This window comes from Arvicola amphibius, chromosome 12 (genome assembly GCF_903992535.2).
Source record: "Arvicola amphibius chromosome 12, mArvAmp1.2, whole genome shotgun sequence".
Classification (NCBI taxonomy): domain Eukaryota; kingdom Metazoa; phylum Chordata; class Mammalia; order Rodentia; family Cricetidae; genus Arvicola; species Arvicola amphibius.
Window position 1 is genome coordinate 139,440,446 of NC_052058.2, and position 17,900 is coordinate 139,458,345.

The following is a 17,900-nucleotide window of genomic DNA, read 5'->3' on the forward strand; positions in this document are numbered from 1 at the left end:
ACCTTCCGTCTCCGTCAGTGCCCTCCCACCTCTGAAGTCATTGGTTGACTCTCAATCCCCGCCCCCGGAAGATCTGCTTATCGCAGCCAATCGGCGGGCGCGGCGGCGGCGGAGTCTGGGAGCGAGGTACCCCGATCTGGAGCAAGGGCTGCGGAGTTGACTTGGGGGGCTGGGGCTTTTGGGGTCTCTTGTCACCGTGGGCTCGGGGCTGGGCTGCTGCTCCAGGGACGGTGGCCGCGTCCGCGGAGGGCTGGTGCCGGCTTGTGGAGGTGGCAGGATGTGTGCTCCCTGGAAAGTTGGGGCCTGGCCCGCGTAGGCCCAGGGGTGGGGCCGCCTCAAATTTGTTTTATCTCCTATTTTAGGGACACCCCACCTGCCACTGAAGGGAAACGGAGGCCTCTTCTGGCCGCCCTGGCTGGCAGGGGCTCAGAAATCCGAGACCAGAGGGAGATGCGCTGAGGGTGGTTGTTCGTCCCCCCGTCCCCCCCACCCCCCAAAGGGCCTCTCGGAAGGCACCGCCAGGAATGTCTAGAGTCTCATTCGAGCCATTTGGAAGGGGAAAGGAGGTTAGTTATGGCTCTGGCGTTCGGCTCCAGGTGACAGAAAGGGAGGGTGGGGGTGTAATGTGTGCAGGGTGACCGTGAGGAAAGGGCTCACTGAACTTTGACAGGCGTCTTTTCCATTGCTCGCCTCTCAGGTCAAGTCAGCCAGGGTCAAAATAAGAGACTTGGCGACCCATGGTTGCTCCCAGCTCGTGTCCTTGGCCTTCCTGAAGACACCTTGGAACACCTCACGAGGTTTTTGTACAAAGATTCTGAATGTAAGATTCTCAGTGTCCGGGAGCTGAGGATAGTACTCGGAGCCACAAGTGGGTTCTGTGTGGGGGCTGGGGGAGGGAGGCATGGTTGTGAATAGGGAAGAGGGCCGGGACTCTTTTTTTTTTTTTTTTTTTTTTTTTTTTTTATACATAGTACACAATTAGGGAAAGCGTGGTTTTATTCTGCCTGAGTCCGGAGTGGGCTAGTGTGAGGGTGTTGTCGTTCTGCCCTGTTGATGCTTGCTGAATATTTGTAATATTAGGAAATTACTAATGAGACAGTTCTCTTTAGGAAGTCAGAGGCAAATGAATAGCGTTTCTATGGAATTAACCCCAGGTTTGGTTTTCAGTTAAGAAAATGAGGCAGACGGAAGTGTTAGCCAAGACCTTCCAAGGCCCAGCTGTTGTCTGTAGGACTCCAAACAGCCACGTTTACATGTTCAAGAATGGCAGTGGGGACTCCGGGGACTCCTCTGAGGAAGAGTCCCATCATGGGGTGTTACGACCTCGGGGCAAGGAGCGCCAGAAGAACAGCATCCAACATCCTCAGCAGCCCGGAGCGGGCAGCATGGTTCTGCTGCAGCGGGAGCTGGCTCAGGAGGACAGCCTCAACAAACTGGCTCTCCAGTATGGCTGCAAAGTAAGCTGACTCAGTCCCTGAGGAAGCTGATGGTCAGTGAGTCGGGAACCTCAGCTAAGGGTGTGTGTTTCTCATTTGTCCTGACTTTCAGCGACACTATGAAACGGTGTGGTCCTTTGAGCACACTGGATTTAAGATCTTAGGGGCTGGAGATGTAGGTGGAGCTTACCTAAGTGTCTTCGGCATGCTTGCTTCTCACTTCTTGTATTCTTCTGACCTTCTCTTGACCTTGGCTAATTGACCAGTAGAGTTTTTCCTTCTCTCTGTTAGAATTGCATGGTCTGGCCTCTGTGCTGTGCACTTGTATAACCTTCTCTTTCTCTTTAATTATGTTTTTAGCATTCAGAGTGATTAACAGTGGCAAAGTAAGTAGGAAAGCATTTCTGGAATCGCTCTTTTCTCCTGCGTCAAAACAACTTGTTTCATGCTGCTGACCCCATGTTATATATATACCGACAGCAGCTTTCTCCAAGGCTGCATCAGCTACCCAATTTAAGAAAAATCTTTACCTCCTAAAAATTGTCTATTGTTTAGCTAACTACATCCAAATGAGCAAAAGGATTGTGCGGGTGTGGGAGTCTTTCCCAACGTAGTAGAAACTCGTCTCCAGGGACCCATAGCATCTTTCCATTACATCAGCCTTGTGTTTGGATCTTATAATCTGCGTCTGTGGGCAGAACCTACAGACCATGGGCTGAAAAAGATAAACTGAGTAGGTCTGTCAGGGTGATGGTCTCTAACAAATGCAGAATGGATAGTCTGTACCTCCACTAACAAGCCCAGCTCCTATTAGAGACACATATGTGTTCTGTTGGGTTAGTGCCCAAGAGTGAAAGCCTTCCAGTTCCAGGGCACAGTAAGAAGCTCACTCAAGCCAGGTCAGTGAGGCTCTAAAGGTGGTTGCTGAATAAAATAATCACACACACACATACACACACACACACACACACACACACACACAGAATGGATGGACCAGAATAATAAACTCTGGGTTGTACTTACCTTCCAGATAAGTATTTCAAAAGTAGCTTGGGGGGAGTTTAAAATTTGGCCTCCTGTCCCTCCTTTTCTGCTAGAAGCTTTGTGCTACTTAATAAAACCCAGTCACGTCCCACGGACCGGAGTTGGGAGTGGAAACTCTTAAGTCCGGAACGCCTAGGTTGATTGCTGGTTTCCTCACCCGCTTCTGATGAGAAATAGGACCTCCCCAGGGTGGATTAACTTCCAGTCACTTCTGTTCAGGAATTAAGTTCCCGCGCCTGCACTTCTGGGAAAGTGCTGTGGCAGCATCCTGAGGGAGCCGTCGGATGGCGAAGCCCTTGCTTAAATGTGTGCCCAGGGCCAGCGCAGGCTTTGGTGAGCTTGTCTGGCCACTTGCTCAGGTGGATTCTGGTTTGAGAGGGGGCACTGTTGTCCCAGAACTTGACAGAAAGGGCGACAGTGTTGGTCCTGTTCCCCTGAGGCTTTGGTTGTAGTCACAACCCTGAACCAAATTTATCTGAAATGATTCAAAGTAGATGAGTTGATTTCTAACTCATTAAGAGGTTAAAAACCAAAGACACAAAAAAATCTAAGCTCAGGTTACTCAGCCAAAACAAAGCTGGCTGTGGGTGTAGTTTCTAGCCTTCATGGGCTTCGCTGGGACACCAGCAGGCTGAGGGTTTCTGCTGGGGCAGGTACTGGTCGTAAGGAGCATTGTATATTTATAATGTGTGGTTTCCCTAGGTTGCAGATATCAAGAAAGTGAACAACTTCATCCGAGAACAAGACCTGTATGCTTTGAAGTCCATCAAGATTCCGGTGAGAAACCATGGGATCCTCACAGAGACCCACCAAGAACTAACCCCGCTGCGGACCCCGTCCTCTGAGACCAGAGTGACCCTGATTGAACTGCCGGAAGATGAAGATGCCGCTGGGGCAGCTGCTCAGGGTAGCCAGCTGACGGACTTCTTTAAGGGAATCGATGAGAACATTGAGCGGGCCGTGCAGTCTGACGTCTTCCACAGCGAGAGCTGCTCTGTGGAGGCTCAGCCACTCCTCCCCACAGCCCAGAAGCCAGCAGCCGATGGTGCAGACTGTGGAATTCAGTGGTGGAATGCCGTCTTCCTCATGCTTCTCATTGGGATCGTGTTGCCCGTGTTTTATCTCGTCTACTTTAAAATACAAGCCACCGGGGAAGCCGCAAGCAGCTTGAATGCAACCGTTGTCCCCAATGGCTCTCTGACACTAAGCTCAGGTCCAGGGCAAGCCCCCAGGCTGGCAATTCCAGTGCCCACCCTCCCCGTTTCAGACAACCAGGTCAGCTCAACCACCCAGGCAGGGGCCTAAGCTCATTTATTCTAGAATTGGTGATGCTTTGGCTATTGGCTCTTGGTGTGTGTAGCTGTCACTGGCTACTTCCGGGGAATGTTGCACTTTGCTGGAATGTGTGGACAGTTTAAGAAGTTACCATGTCAATCTGGATTGTGTGGACCTGAGGAAGGGCCTGGCCTAACACAAGGATGCAGGAGCCCAGACATCATTGTCCCAGTAAGAGAGACGTTTACACGAAACCAGTGGCTGGTTCTTGAAGACATGGCTGTGAGGTCCTATGCAGCCGCTCTGTGTGGGCTCCTGAGTAGAACACGGCAAGGGATCTACGGTGTTGGCGTTCCCGCTTTTGGATGGGGTCAAATGACTGTCACAGTGTCCCTGCCTGCTAAGGGTGGGGGTGGGTCTGTGTCTGGGTAGACCGAGGTGCTGTGCCCTATGTCATTGAGTTTCAGAGTGACGGATGACAGCTGTGACAGCCTGGCGTGTTTGTCTCTTCACTTGGCCACATTGAGGCAATGCCATTTCAGAAATGAGAACTGCCCCAAATCCAAACTGCCATCCTTTGATTTAAGCTGCAGTTCGGTCCCTCGCACTGTTGGAGCTTTATGGTCTCCCACACGGGCATATCTTAAGCCAGACACAGGGCCACCGCTCAGATTCACAGTAGGGGCACCTCTGTGGTGATGGCTCCCTGGGTTCTTCCAGTTGCATCTTGGGAGCAGCTGTTATCGGCAGGTGGTTTGAAGGGACAACATCTGCCATTAGGATCCCAACACATGTACCTCAGAGGCCAACCCATTGTCAGACCAGTGTTGCCAAGACCAGTGGCCTCCACCCCACCTCACCATGTGTGCCTGGAGCAGAGTGTTCTCCCTGCTGCCTCCTTGACTCGACTCTCAGCGCTGTCCTTAAACTTCCAGATTGTGCGTCCCAGTGTTAAAGCCAGACACGATGTCAGTCAGCTTTGTGCTACTGTACGAAATGATCTTAGGTAGGAAAGGGCTCTTTTGGGGCGAGGTTTCGATCCATGGCCTGATTGGAGGGCATCCATGGTAAGGACACACATCATGGAGGAGAGTGTGGTGGAACAGAGTTCATATACCAGGAAGAGAGGGAGAGACAAGGAGCTTGGGTCTCAGGGTCACCTTCAAGGTCCTGCCTGCAGTGACCTAACTTCTTCCCACTCGACCCCATTTCTTAATGTTTGCACCCCTTCCCAATGCCAAGGTGAAGACCAAGCCTTTGAGATATTTGCCTTTGAGGGACATCCAAACCCCAACAATGTGACTCAGGCTGTAAAAGAGAACACCAGACACCGGAGGGTACAAGACACCCAAAGTTTTCTCAGTCACTCCCTGGGGTCAGTAGCCATCCATGTGCTGCAAGGGGCGTGGGAGAAAGGGCTAAGCCAGCTTATCTTGGACGGCAGAAAGGGGCCCAGGTGGCTGGGGGCTCAGCATCAGGGAGCACAGAAGGCAAGCAGGTAGCTCCAGTGGTGAGCTTGGGGGATGCTCAGGCCACTTGACACTAGGCCTGGAAATCTGGCCAGAGGAGCAGAACAGTTCCTGAGCCAGGTGTTCAGCTGTTCTGAAAACCAATCTGCCCAGGGTACATACACATAGCAAGTTGAAAGTATCTTCAGAATTTAATATTTTGAGGCCAAAACTGAACCTGTGAATCTGGATACAGTCAATGTCGATTATGATTGGTGATTTCTATCTGGATGCTCATACCATTGTTCCCGTGAAGTTTCTCTTCAATGTTGGCACCATTAACTTCAGCAGGCAGGGCTCAGAGTCCCATGGGAAAGCCGTTTTGCCAGATGAAGAATGTCTGCGTTTTATTCTGTCTCAGTAGGGACTGTTGTGACTGCTTGTGCATAGTCGTGTGTGGGCTCCTAAGTAGGACATGACAAGGGACCTGCAGTGTCTGCTCCTGGAGCCGGATGGCATCAAATGACTGTCACAGTGACCCTGCCTGCCAAGGGCGGGGGATGGGCTTGGCACAGCCGCCTTCTGTGTCTGGGTAGACCAAGGTGCTGTGCAGCAGTATCAGTATGTCACTGAGTTTAGACAAGTTACAGCTGTGGCTTGTATTTCTGTCTTTTTCTCAAGTGGAATAAAGTATTTCTTCTGTGAAGGAAACACGACACCCTCTTTTCTTTTTTTTTCTTTTTTTTTTTTTTTTTTTGGTTTTTCGAGACAGGGTTTCTCTGTGGCTTTGGAGCCTGTCCTGGAACTAGCTCTTGTAGACCAGGCTGGTCTCGAACTCACAGAGATCCGCCTGCCTCTGCCCCTCGAGTGCTGGGATTAAAGGCGTGCGCCACCACCACCCGGCTTGACACCCTCTTTTCATATGTGGATATTAGTAACAGAGTTAAAAGCTGAGGGACAGCCTTGGAGAACATGGCAGTGGCGCATGCCTCCTGCTGGGCCTGGGGCTCTTGCTGCAGACATGCTTACGCGGCCAGGGAAGGACAGACCGAGCGGTAACCAGTGCACTCTGACCTCCATGACATGCTTCACAGTTCAGCTAGGTCTGTGGAAGGCATACCAGGGAGTTCCTTTCCTGCTAATCTGCTGCATTTTGGTGACTGGGGTGCTTTTGAAAAGATTTTTAAGATCATGTGTATTGGCGTCTCTGCGGGGTTGTGCATGGAACTCTGAAGAGTGTAGGACCCACTGGAGCTGGAGTTATAGGCAGCTGTGAGCTGCCTGCTGTGGGTGCTAATAACTACCCTGGGGTCCTATGCAAGAGTAGTAAGCCCTCTTTACAATGGAGCTGTCACTCCAGTCCCCGAGAAAGTGAATGTTTTGTTTGTTTGTTTGTTTGTTTGTTTTTTGGTTTCTCGAGACAGGGTTTCTCTGTAGCTTTGGAGCCTGTCTTGGAACTAGCTCTTGTAGACCAGGCTGGCCTCGAACTCACAGAGATCCGCCTGCCTCTGCCTCCCGAGTGCTGGGATTAAAGACGTGCGCCACCACTGCCCGGCTAAAGTGAATTGTTTTAAAGAAATAGCCCTTCTCCCTCTCTTTGGTTGGACATCTCTTCCTGTTGAACACTAAGGAATTCTTAGTATTGGATGTGCTGACTTTACGCTAGGGAGATAAGACTCCAGGCTGGGTTGTGCACTGCCTACCTGAACAGCAGGGGACGGGGACATGACACACACACTGAAGGATTTGACAGTCAAGTGAGATAGAACAAGGCCCCCAGGGCTATACCTACCTGGTAGAGAAAGCTTGAATCCGTGAAAGATGGCTGCAGCCAAGAGCAAAACGCACTAACGTATACCCCACTGGAGTTCCTTGTTTGGGTGCCTTCAGGGCAAGCATTTTGTACAGGAAATCCCGCCTTTTCACTCCCCTTGTGAGTTGGTCGTGCAGTCACCACTTTACAGATAGAAATCTAAGAGCCTACAGCTGACAAAGGGGGCTGCTCGGGGGACCTGCCCCAGCTGGCAATCTCAGTGTTTGTGCCCTTCCTGTTCTATAACCTTTCTGTCCTGCTACCCACCAGCCTGCTCTCGGGGAGGCTGACAGACGCTCTGCTGACCTGCATGGTGTCCAGACCCTGGGGCAGCCGATGTCCATGAAAGCACCACGGGTAGTTGCGGCCTCTCAAGGCAAGGCTTCAGGAGAGAGTGGTGGAGAGAATTAGACAATTTGGTCCGCAGGAACACTGGCCAGTGCTGGGAAGAGTCATCCATTGGAGGGATTCAAGAACCGTGGCTGCCACTGAAGCGCACACCATTTTCCCTTTGTGGGGAAGGAGAGTGCTGGGGATTGACGCCGGGTCGTAGCATCTCTTCTTCCACTGAGGTGCGCTCCTAGCTGGACCCAATTTTGTTGTTTTTAAATTTTTTATTCGTTTTACTTCTTCTTTCCAATGCCCAGAAATCAAAGGAAAGGTTTTGCATACACTAGGCAAGTGCTCTATCACTTAGCCACATCCCCTGGCCTAGTTCCCTCCCCCTCCTATTCGCCGGTGTAAACCTCATTGGATGTAGACCCAGACCCCTCCCTTGTCTAAAGAGTCAGCCTGGCTTGTGTTGGTAAGAGCCTCCCCTTCGCCGCTTTCCTCCTGGTGCTCAGTGTGGTGGAGGAGGATTTCTTCATGCTCATTCCCAGGGAGAAGGGCTGGCTGGCTTCACCAGGCTGAGCAGGGGCACCAGGGTAGGGAAAGTGTGGATAGGCCTGCCAGGCCAGGTGACTGCACTCAGCTGAGGACGGGTGAGGCTGGTCCCTGGCCCCTCACTGCCCCTGGAAGGCACAGCATGGTGCAAGCAGCATCAGCTCTGTGCCCCCTCCCACCCCTGCTCAAAGACGCATAAGGTTCCAGAGACTGCCCCACTAGTGCCATGGATCACAGCAGTGCCTCTTTTTTTTTTTTTTCTTTTTCTTTTTGCACTAACATAATTTGTTTTATTGAAAAATATTATCAAGCTATAATATAATAGATTCACCTTAATAAAACCAGCACGGTATTGGTAGAAAATAGATGCATTGATCATGGGATAGTATGAAGGACCCACATAAAAATCCATGTACTATAGCCACCTGAGTTTTGACAAAGATATAAAAAACATACATCAGAGAGAATACACCATCTTTCAAAAATGGTGCTGCAGAGACTAGATGTATGCATGTGGAAGAATTAAACGAGGACTGTAGCTCTCGCCATGCACAAAAATCATCTTCAAGGACCTCAGCGTAAAACCACAAACTCAAACTGCGAAAGGGAAAATTTAGGGAGTTCATTTCAACACTTAGTCACAGTTCTTTCCGGATTGGATTCTGGTCACTCGAGAAGTAAGATCAACAAACAGGATCTCATAAAACTAAAATGTTTTTGTACAGTAGAGGAAACAGTCAATTAATTAAAAAGTCCAAAAAGGGAGGAAATCTTCACCAGATGATGGAGAATGTGTGTAGAATATACAAAGAACCAAAAAGATAAAAACAAACAAACAAACATCAAACATCAAAAGTAAACAAATTCTAATAAAAATGGACTATGAAACTGAGCGGAGATTTCTCAGAAGAAATACAAATGGCAAGAAAACACTTATGCAAGTGTTGTCACTGTCCCCGCCCCATTATTCCATTTCTCACTTCATATCAACCTTCCCCTATTATCTTCCCTCCCCGACCCCATGGCCAATGGTCCCTTTATAACTTTCTGGTTTCTGGGGTTATCCGATGATAGCAGCGCCTCTCTTAAAACCTCTCCAGGCCTTAACGTGGTCCAGAGGAGACTTCCTCAGCTCTTCAGAGAGCATTTGGCTACTTAATTAAATAATTCAATTGATTTTTGAGACAACCGTGGCCTATAGTTTGCTCTGGAGAGTAGGCTTGCCCTAGCCTCCTTAGTGATGCCACCTTCACATCTGGCTGCGTTTGGTTATTCTAAGATAATAGTTCATTGCCCTGAATAGGAAACACGTTCCTTTTTATCTCCACCCCATCCATTCATCCACCCATATGCTGAGTTCTTCGTTAACCTTTCAGAACACCAAGAGGGGATGTGATAACCAGACAGGCCCCCTGTCCCCTGCTCTCAAGATGTTGATAAACTAAGAGAGGGGATGTGATAAAGGCTTTGGGCCCCAGAGAGGGGGCTGGGTAATGTGTTAGCTGGGAGAGTCATAGTAGGTTCTCTAGATGACTTGAGCTGATGTTTGCTTAGCTACACTCATGGGGCAATGGGAATCAGCGACACAGTGGACAGCTGTGTTTTAAGTGTGATCAAAGGACTAGAGGGTGGAACGTGGGGACTATTCACACCAGAAACTGAGTGGCCAGGGACCTGCTGTGTAGGGATTATAAATAGAATTTTAAGGAAATGAGATTTCTTTGGGAGTGTTGTGTGTGTGTGTGTGTGTGTGTGTGGGCGGGGGGGGGGGGTCAGGTCTTCTCTGTGCCACTGTCCTGGACCTTGCTCTGTAGACCAGGCTGGCGTTGAACTGAGAGATCTGTGCCTGCCTCCCAAATTCTGGGATTAAATGGGATTAAAGGTGTGTTTCTCCACTGCCTGCCTTGAGACTCATTTCTCTTTCTCTTTTTTTGTTGTTGTTTCTCTTTTCTTTCCTTTTTTTTTTTTTGGCTTTTGAGACAGGGCTTTCTCTGTCTAACAGTTCTAGATGTCCTGGAACTCACTCTGTAGACCAGGCTGGCCTCAGACTCACAGAATGTCTGCCTCTGCCTCCAGAGAGATGGGATTAAAGGTGTGCACCACCACCGCCAAATTTAAGACTCATTTCTAAATACCACATCTGTAAACTTCTATAGGTGCCAACTGTGAACTTAAGGCACATCCACATACTAGATGCTAAGATACTTTAAGAACAATGATGTTGGTTTCTATGAACTGACTACTCCAATGGCATGATTTTCAGATAGATCAAAGAACTTGTATACTTGTACAAAAGAAAAGCAGGCTGGAAACTAAAGATTGGCTATCAATGCTGGCTAAGTGGGAGATGTGAATAAGGAACAGGGTAGCAGAATGACATTTCTCTGAGATCTTTTCGTGCAGCTCATAGAGAAGGAACAATGGGAATCTTGGGGGCCTAACTCAATGGAAGAATATTTGCCTCGTATGTACAAGGTCTGGGTACAATCCCCAACACTGCCCTCCAGAAGGTTAGGAAGCCATTCACAAATCCAAATCACAAATACATAAATGAAGTTAATTATGAGGGAAGAAGGGCACACACAATAAACCAAAACACCTACAGGTGAGCCCAACTCTGCAACAAAAATCATACACAAAGGGGCAGGAAAAAAGCAACTGTTAAGCATGATCTTGACTGGATAATGTAAAGCTAGGGCAAAGAACCCCCAACCTTAATCTCTCACGTGCTCTAATATAGCCAGTAAAGAGACAATACGAATACAAGGATGCAGCCCAGTGAACTCAGCAGCCTTAGGTATGTCTACGAGAGAGCTAGCATCCCTACGGCTTCCACTGTGCAGAGCCCAACATTGCGAACACCCCAGTATCAATGAGGACACCGACTGTCTAGGTCTTGGTTTCAGAATGCCACCATCTGATAAAACGAACCAATCCTTGAGGAAGCACCTGGTCCAGGGCAAGGAGAGGGAAAACGCAAGTATGGAATATCTTGTGGTCCAAAAAGCAAGGGTGTGCAGAAGCCTGGACAGAAAGTGCTGGAGAAGTGGCGTGCTGACCTGATGGTGCTCCTAAAGGCCCAAACTGGAAGAGTTTGTGGAACAAAGTGCTAGATTACAACCCAGACTAAAGGACACTGCTGTCAATCCCTAAAGATGCAACCGAGTGGGCAGGACAGCCACACCTGAGTTTTAATCTCCATTAATGAATATAGAAAACAGGCAACAGCTGCATCAACAGCTGCTGAGGACAAGATGTAAAGGGGGTAAAAGTTGGAGAAACCTAGTATTCAAATTACCTGAAGATACTTACCAATTGCAAAAGGAAGACAGCAACTTAGTGACCCCAGTAAAGGACAGCCACCAATTCCAGAACCTTCACCCCAGTGAAGGGCAGCCATCTGCAGTGAGGCACACCAACACCATCAATTCCAGAACCAACTAGGACAAATCACTTTGGGTTATTCTGGCCTAAACGTAGCACCACTAGACTTTTCACAACTGGGTGGCGCTTTGCTGGGCAGGTGGCTGGGGTGGGGGTGGGGGCGCTGCAGCCTTCCAGCTGGCACTGGGCTCTGAAAATCACTTTCTCCGCTGGTGCCACTCAGACATAAAATCAGCTTAAAACCACGATAAAGGCTAGAACAAGCCACCCATGGGAGCTGACTAGAAACTGCAAGTGAATTGATATTAAGTAGCTGCAGCTGCGATTAGAATATTTTTAGCCACAGGACTCGAGCAGCTTTCAAAACCTGCTAATAAGAGCCCCATTATAGCCAGCAAGCAAAACCAGTGCAAAAAAATTAACTTAATTTGACACCAAGAATGTGCTTAGCTAGGAACTGGCTCACAAGGCAAAGGAGAGGAAGAGGATTTTTTTTACTGTGGGTTCGAACAACTATTTGGAGCTTCTTTGACTCCCTGGCTCAGTTATGATCAGAAAAGTGACTAGCGGGAAGGCCTATCAGTATGCTATAACAGACAGCTATCTCAACTCCAGTTGAGCTATCTCTTGCTGCCTCGACCTTAGTGCTGTGTATGTAATCTACAAAGAAATGAATCTCACACCATAAACTTTAAAGATAAATGGAATACGACAGTGAGTGCTAGCGTCCACCCCTCAACACTTCAGGGTATTTTCTGTGAGTAGCGAGGTTCTTGGAGAACGAATGGATTAAACTGAGCTGCAACATAGCCAGGCTGACACTGGCAACTGATGGCCGGCTGCTTCCAACAGGCTCCAGGGCTGTCTAGATGCCACAAGGTGAGACTGGGGAGCAGGGATGCCTGGTGGCCAACCCAGCACTTACTGTTCCCCTAGGCAAACATGACAGAGTCTGGGTGTGTGGTCAAAGCCAGGCCATCTTTACTGGAGTGAGCGCAGGAGACAAACAGCTTACAACGACCTTTAGCATTGTCTTACCATTTGATAAAAACTTCACTATAATATTTATTGTATAATGAAGAAAAAACAACACATTCAGGGAAAAATTGAGATTAACTTATTTTTCTTAAAAGGTTCATCTCAAGGATGGCAACAAAGTCCAGCTTGTGCCGCCAAACGGTTTTACATGATCAAACCGTGTACAGCTTCTTTGTGTGAACTGTTGACTACAAACATTTACCAAATACATAAATTCTCTTTTAAAAAAGCCATTTTAAATATAGCAAAGCAGTGTCCTCTTGCACAGCAAAGTGAAGAAAGTTTCTACAGAGAAATAAAAGGGTTACATTTGTAAAGTCTTTTTCACATTCTAATCATCTAGCTTTTTATGATCCAATGCCAGGAGTTTTCAGGCTCCGTATTTACTATGTATTTCTTGTGCGCATGATGGTTAATACAGAAATTATGTTCATACATTATTAGTCGTCTTTACAGTTGAAAGGAAATGGTGAAACATGTATTGTTCTTTTAGAACAAACCCCTGATTTAGTTTTATAACACAATGGATGTAATTAGGGCTCAAAGGATGGAGTTTTGACTGGAACCACCTGTGTTCACACAATGGTGACGTTCACTCTCAGTGTAGAACCACTTAGAGTTCTGAGGAAGCACAGCTGGTGGGGACTTCCTGTATCCAGTGCAAGTTAAGCTTTTTTTGTTTTTGTTTTTAATAATAAAATATGTTATCTGAAGGGATAAAATTCTCCTGTGATGGTGTCTCATACAAAACACACGAGTCTCAAAGGGTAAGAAAGTCAGTTTTAAAGCAACCCCATCAGGTCAGTGTCCTCCCCACTCTAGGTTGGCTTCCACCGAGAGCTGTGGATGCGGATGTGTTCACACATGAGTGTCTGGGTGAAGGATGTCCAGCCCACATGCTCCAAAACACATTGGGCACATGGGGAAAGATTAACAGTCAGATATTCAGTTCCTGAAAACGGAATACATTGTGACTAGGTCAGTGTAATTTAAATACAAACTCCGAGCCTTGTGTAGTATCACTTTAGAAAACAGTAGTTGTACTGATTACAAACCTGCATAGAAAGAAAGACTATTGAGATACAGTCAGAAAAGCCATCTCATAAGGCACACAAGAAAATAGACAGTAAATGTGACTGTGTTAACTCCTATTCCAATATACAGCAGAAGTTCATGAACATGCATAAATAATAACGAAAGGGCCACTTAACACTTTCAAAGCTATAAATGGTTTACAAAGTGGTAAGTGTTATCTTGGAAATTCAGTGTTGGGAGACTGTCTTGTTTTAATTAGGTATGACCTTATGAAGAATGTGCCTGTAAGTCAATTCAGTACATTTCAAGAAGAAAATCTAACCTTTTCTGGTAAGAGCCAAATGCTGCGACTACAGAGGAAATAAAACAGCACCCTCACTTTTTTGGCTTCTACCACGTGCCACCCACACTGTCAGCGAAGCACTCTCTTCTGCGCGGCCTGTGCTCACCATGGTGCGTGTACTTAGTCCCTATGTGCTAGTCAGGAAGCCTGGCTGGTGAGCTGTCTCAACGGCAGATGAGGAAACGTTGAAAGGAACACAATTTAGGGGGAAAAGCAAAATGTAAGTAAAAGCTGCAGGTAGCTGCTTAACATTGTTCAATATAAAATAGCAGCCATTTAAAACCCTTTTAAAGTTTTTCAGGAAAAGGAGTATTTAAAAATCTAGGATAAAAGATATACAGGACTTTGAATTTTGTTCATGGCACAAGCCCAGTAAACGGATTAACTTGCTATCACCAACGAGTTGTCTCCCTGTAAGTAAGGCCTTGTTCAAAATCCAAGCTGAGGGTGGCACCAGTTTCCGTCAGGATAGCAAGAATCGTGTCAAGGAACCGCATCATTAGAGAGCTGCTCCCTACACGCCCATGCCTTTCCATGGGACAGCTAAAAACCCTAGTGGATTTTGTAACCAGCTGCATCATTCTATTTTCAGAGTCAAGGAGAAAAAGATCCCTTTCCCCACAAATATTTCCCTAATTATTTACCACTTATAAAAGCTTTGTGCTCTTCTACTATTCGCCATTTTCTCTAGTAGTTAAATTAGGTCATCTTTCTACTCTTTTTTTCTCTCACAAAAGGCAAGTTTTAAATAATGCCTTAAAAAATCTGTTACAACACATTTTATATTTATGCAGGATGAACTTAACACCAATTTTTTGCCACTTTGCTATTTATGTACACATATAAAATATATAATGATGCTCACCCCATACAGCACAAAGATTACAACAGAACATCACACATTCACCACCAGTGAGGGGAAACCCCTTTACACAATCTTTTGAAAAACTGGGCTAATAATTAAAATCCAAAGTACAGTATATTTAACAAAATAGTAAATATTAAACAGTGAATACTCTACTTAAGGACTTCGCCTTTCCCCCCAAATTGGCGGCAATCCACAAAAATATACTTTATAATCTGGTGACCATACAATACATAGGTACTTACATCAAAGGTGATAATATATTTAAGATGCTATATACACAAAGAGTTTGGCTCAACTTTTAATTTACATATAGAATAATAAGTGTTCATGGCTTTTTTTTTCCAAGGTTCTGCTTGCAAGATATTTTTGTTTTTTCTCCCCTCTTAAAATAAAACTAAAAAGTTAAAACAAGATAAAGCTATTCTCTAAAAAAAAAAAAAAGAAGTTACAACATACAGCTTTGGCTTATATAAATAATTCAGCAGAATGTGTTCAAAAGTAGTGGATATAATTTTATATATAGTCATCAATTCATTAAGGGTGTTTTCTTTCATATAAAATATACACGACCTAAAATCAGTTTCTTTAATTTTTAAAGATATGAATGTAAAAGAAACTTCTGACATATTCCAATTATAACTTAATATATTAATTTTATTTTGTTAATGCTCTATATTTCTAGGCTAGTATTTCTGAATATTTCATGCGTATGTTCTATTCTCCCTTTTTATTAGCTAAAGATCACTTCTCTGACCCAATACATTTTTTTTTGCACGTGCAAAACAGTTATGTGTGGGGCTTTTATTTATTTGTTTGTTTGTTTGTTTACTATCAACAGCCCTTTCCCATGCACCCCTTTGCAATAGACCCATGCCAGGTTGGGTTACTAATATAAATGACATTTTATGTACAGTATTGCTTTCTTGGTTCCTGCTTTTCTACTGCTCTGTTCTACAAAGCATTTTTTTTTTCTGAAGTAACTACAGTCACCGCACAATTAAATAAAACAAATAGGGGGCCCCCTAGGTTTCTGCAGGCTAATGTGGAAGAATTATATATGGGTACACGTTTCTCTGCAAAAACTGTTTATCTTACGAAACAAGTAGTCCAAGGAAGTGCCAGACTGGTCTGTGCCTACAGGGTGCTTTGTCTGCCATGTGGACATACATCTGCAGACCTACAAGGAGTTTGCAGTAAGTGCCTGATTCTGTGTATGCAACACACACCCACACATACACACACTCACACCACATACATATATATGTAAAGGGATATATATGTATGTATGTACATATAAATATATTGAACTCATGTCCTTATTCACCAATTTAAGATATGTAGGGCTGCTCACTGCAGTAACACAAAGAACGACCATGAACCAGGAAGCTTTAGGTCACCCATGTGTCCATCCTCATGCGTTTTACAGAAGGGCTTTCTCTGTCCTCAGTATTAGGGGGTCGGCCAAGCACAATGGGAGAATGGAAGTCACCCCGTGGATCCTCCCGGTCACTGCCATCATAGGAGCTGCTAGAGCTGCTCAGACTGTCCACAGGGGAGCGCCCCATGTCCTGCCTGGGTTGGGGCTGTGGAGGTTGTGGAGGTGGTGGCTGTTGTTGCTGTTGTTGTTGCTGCTGCTGGAAGCCTGATGGGGTCATTCGATCCCGCGGAGGTGAAATTGGCTCTGACTTAATGTTGATGTTCTGGTTGGTGTTAATGGACAAATTCGAACCCTGAGATAACTGCCCTCCAGCCCTGTAGAAAAACAAAAGAGGTAAGATGGTTTGGTAGTATATCTGTACAACACAACACAGCTCAGCAGACCCTGCCTGTCTGGGAAGGTTGAGCGTCTGAGATCCTACACTTCTGGAGCTTTAGTGTCTGATGCTGTCTGAAAAGAGGAACAATACAGACCCTGAATTCTGTTCACTGCCTCCCGTCCCTTAGTATCTTCTCTACTGGGGCCCCATGACAGGCACATGTCATCTATTAACAATAGCTAAGAGATGTAAACTGAATCATCCTCACTTTCCACAGAGCAAATAGCTTCAGAAAGGCCAGGAACCTGCTTGGGTTAGTAGTATGGGACACGAGACTTACCTTCTATGTCTAAGCTTTAAGCCGTTACCACTTATTTCTTGGGGCTTATTATTTATTTGGTTTTTTTTTTTTTTGGCACTACATCTCCCAATGTTGCCCAGGGTCAGTCCTCAATTCCTGAGCCTCAACCTCCTGAGCAGCATCAAATGCCCAGCTTTCAAATCTACCATTTTTAACACTTCCATTCAGAACAACCCTAAGGCTTCAACAGCTATATAGGCAAAACATTTCCCTATAGTACTTGGCACTTTCACCCATAACTTAATTCTCCGGAGCACTGCTGATTGGAATCTACATGTGGGATTCTTTCACTACCCAAGTGCTGGTTCTCAGCACGGTGGGCAGAAGGCTAAGGTGTCCCAGTCCTGATCAGGTACAAAGCAGACAGCTGGTGCTATGCTGTCCCTCTTCTGGATGCTCTCCTGTACTGGTTCCTTCTAATGCTCAGAGAGCCCAATCTCTCCTGCGCACCACTGTAAATCCTCTTTGCCTCACACAATGCCTGTAAGGAACAGTTTGTGTTCCGGGCTAGAAACAATCAAACGAGTCCTAAGCACAGGGAATTTGATCCTCCTTTTCCTCTACTAAGATTTAAGGAGAAAATAAAGGCACAGGCTTGAGCCCTCTTCTCCAAAGCAGAAAGAGGAAAGGGAGGCAGATGAGCTTGAGTGTTTTCAGCAGCCTTTCTTTAGGGAGCAGATTCAGGTGATGCTGGGAAGCAATGGCTTATTCATCTGTCAGTGAGAAAGAAGGGGCACACACAGGTGGCATCTAGGCCTTGGGAATCCTTTGATAACATTCAACACTCTCTGTTAATAGGAAAAGTTCTGCTCTCCCAATCCCTTAAGGAAAGCCGGGTTTGCTAGCAACCATGCTACTATCTGTGTTAAGAAAATACTGGCCCCCCAAACTGTGTCTACATAAGAGGGAATCATGGCAGAGCTGCTCATGACAGCCTGCAAAGCAAAAGACTCCAGCTGACAGGAGAGTATGCAGGCCATGTGCACAGCCCAGGGAAATTTCCAGTTACTTACACTAGAGAGCTGAGGGCTGCTTGCCCAAGATGGTGCTGCTGCCAGGCTGAAGCCTGCCCCAGAGACAGCATACCAGGGGAGGTGAAGCCTTGCAGAGCCGACAGGTCAGCGCTGGTCAGTGAGTAATCTACAAAAGAAGGTTTCTATTACTACAAGCCAGTCATGCTGAAGTGTTCTCTCCAGTTATTCTAGATAAATAT

The 17,900-nt window shown here is 46.4% G+C and overlaps 2 protein-coding genes across 7 annotated transcripts in view; one reads left to right on the top strand and one right to left on the bottom strand.

The window, feature by feature from the left end:
* Positions 1-91: 91 nt before the first annotated feature.
* On the top strand, positions 92-5,914 carry Lysmd4 (LysM domain containing 4). 6 transcript variants are annotated; one of them, XM_038313608.1, is made up of 5 exons: positions 92-126; positions 363-566; positions 698-820; positions 1,168-1,457; positions 3,183-5,914. In XM_038313608.1, exons 4-5 carry the CDS (start codon positions 1,176-1,178, stop codon positions 3,783-3,785), a joined length of 885 nt encoding a protein of 294 aa, XP_038169536.1. In that variant the 5' UTR covers positions 92-126; positions 363-566; positions 698-820; positions 1,168-1,175; the 3' UTR covers positions 3,786-5,914. The 6 variants fall into 6 exon arrangements, 5 of the variants coding, with proteins under 5 accessions (XP_038169536.1, XP_038169535.1, XP_038169534.1 ...); XM_038313607.1 differs by lacking the exon at positions 92-126 and adding an exon at positions 130-269; XR_005283475.1 differs by lacking the exon at positions 92-126 and having other exon boundaries at positions 133-566; positions 1,168-1,517; positions 3,183-3,318.
* Positions 5,915-12,307: 6,393 nt separating this feature from the next.
* The window catches only part of Mef2a (myocyte enhancer factor 2A), a 124,796-nt gene continuing 119,203 nt past the window's right edge, over positions 12,308-17,900 (bottom strand). The window contains exons 10-11 of the mRNA XM_038313354.2: positions 17,701-17,827; positions 12,308-16,321 (exon numbers count right to left, since the gene is read on the bottom strand). Coding sequence (XP_038169282.1) covers positions 15,958-16,321; positions 17,701-17,827 — 491 coding nt within the window. The 3' untranslated portion in view covers positions 12,308-15,957. The remainder of the gene's footprint in view (positions 16,322-17,700; positions 17,828-17,900) is intronic.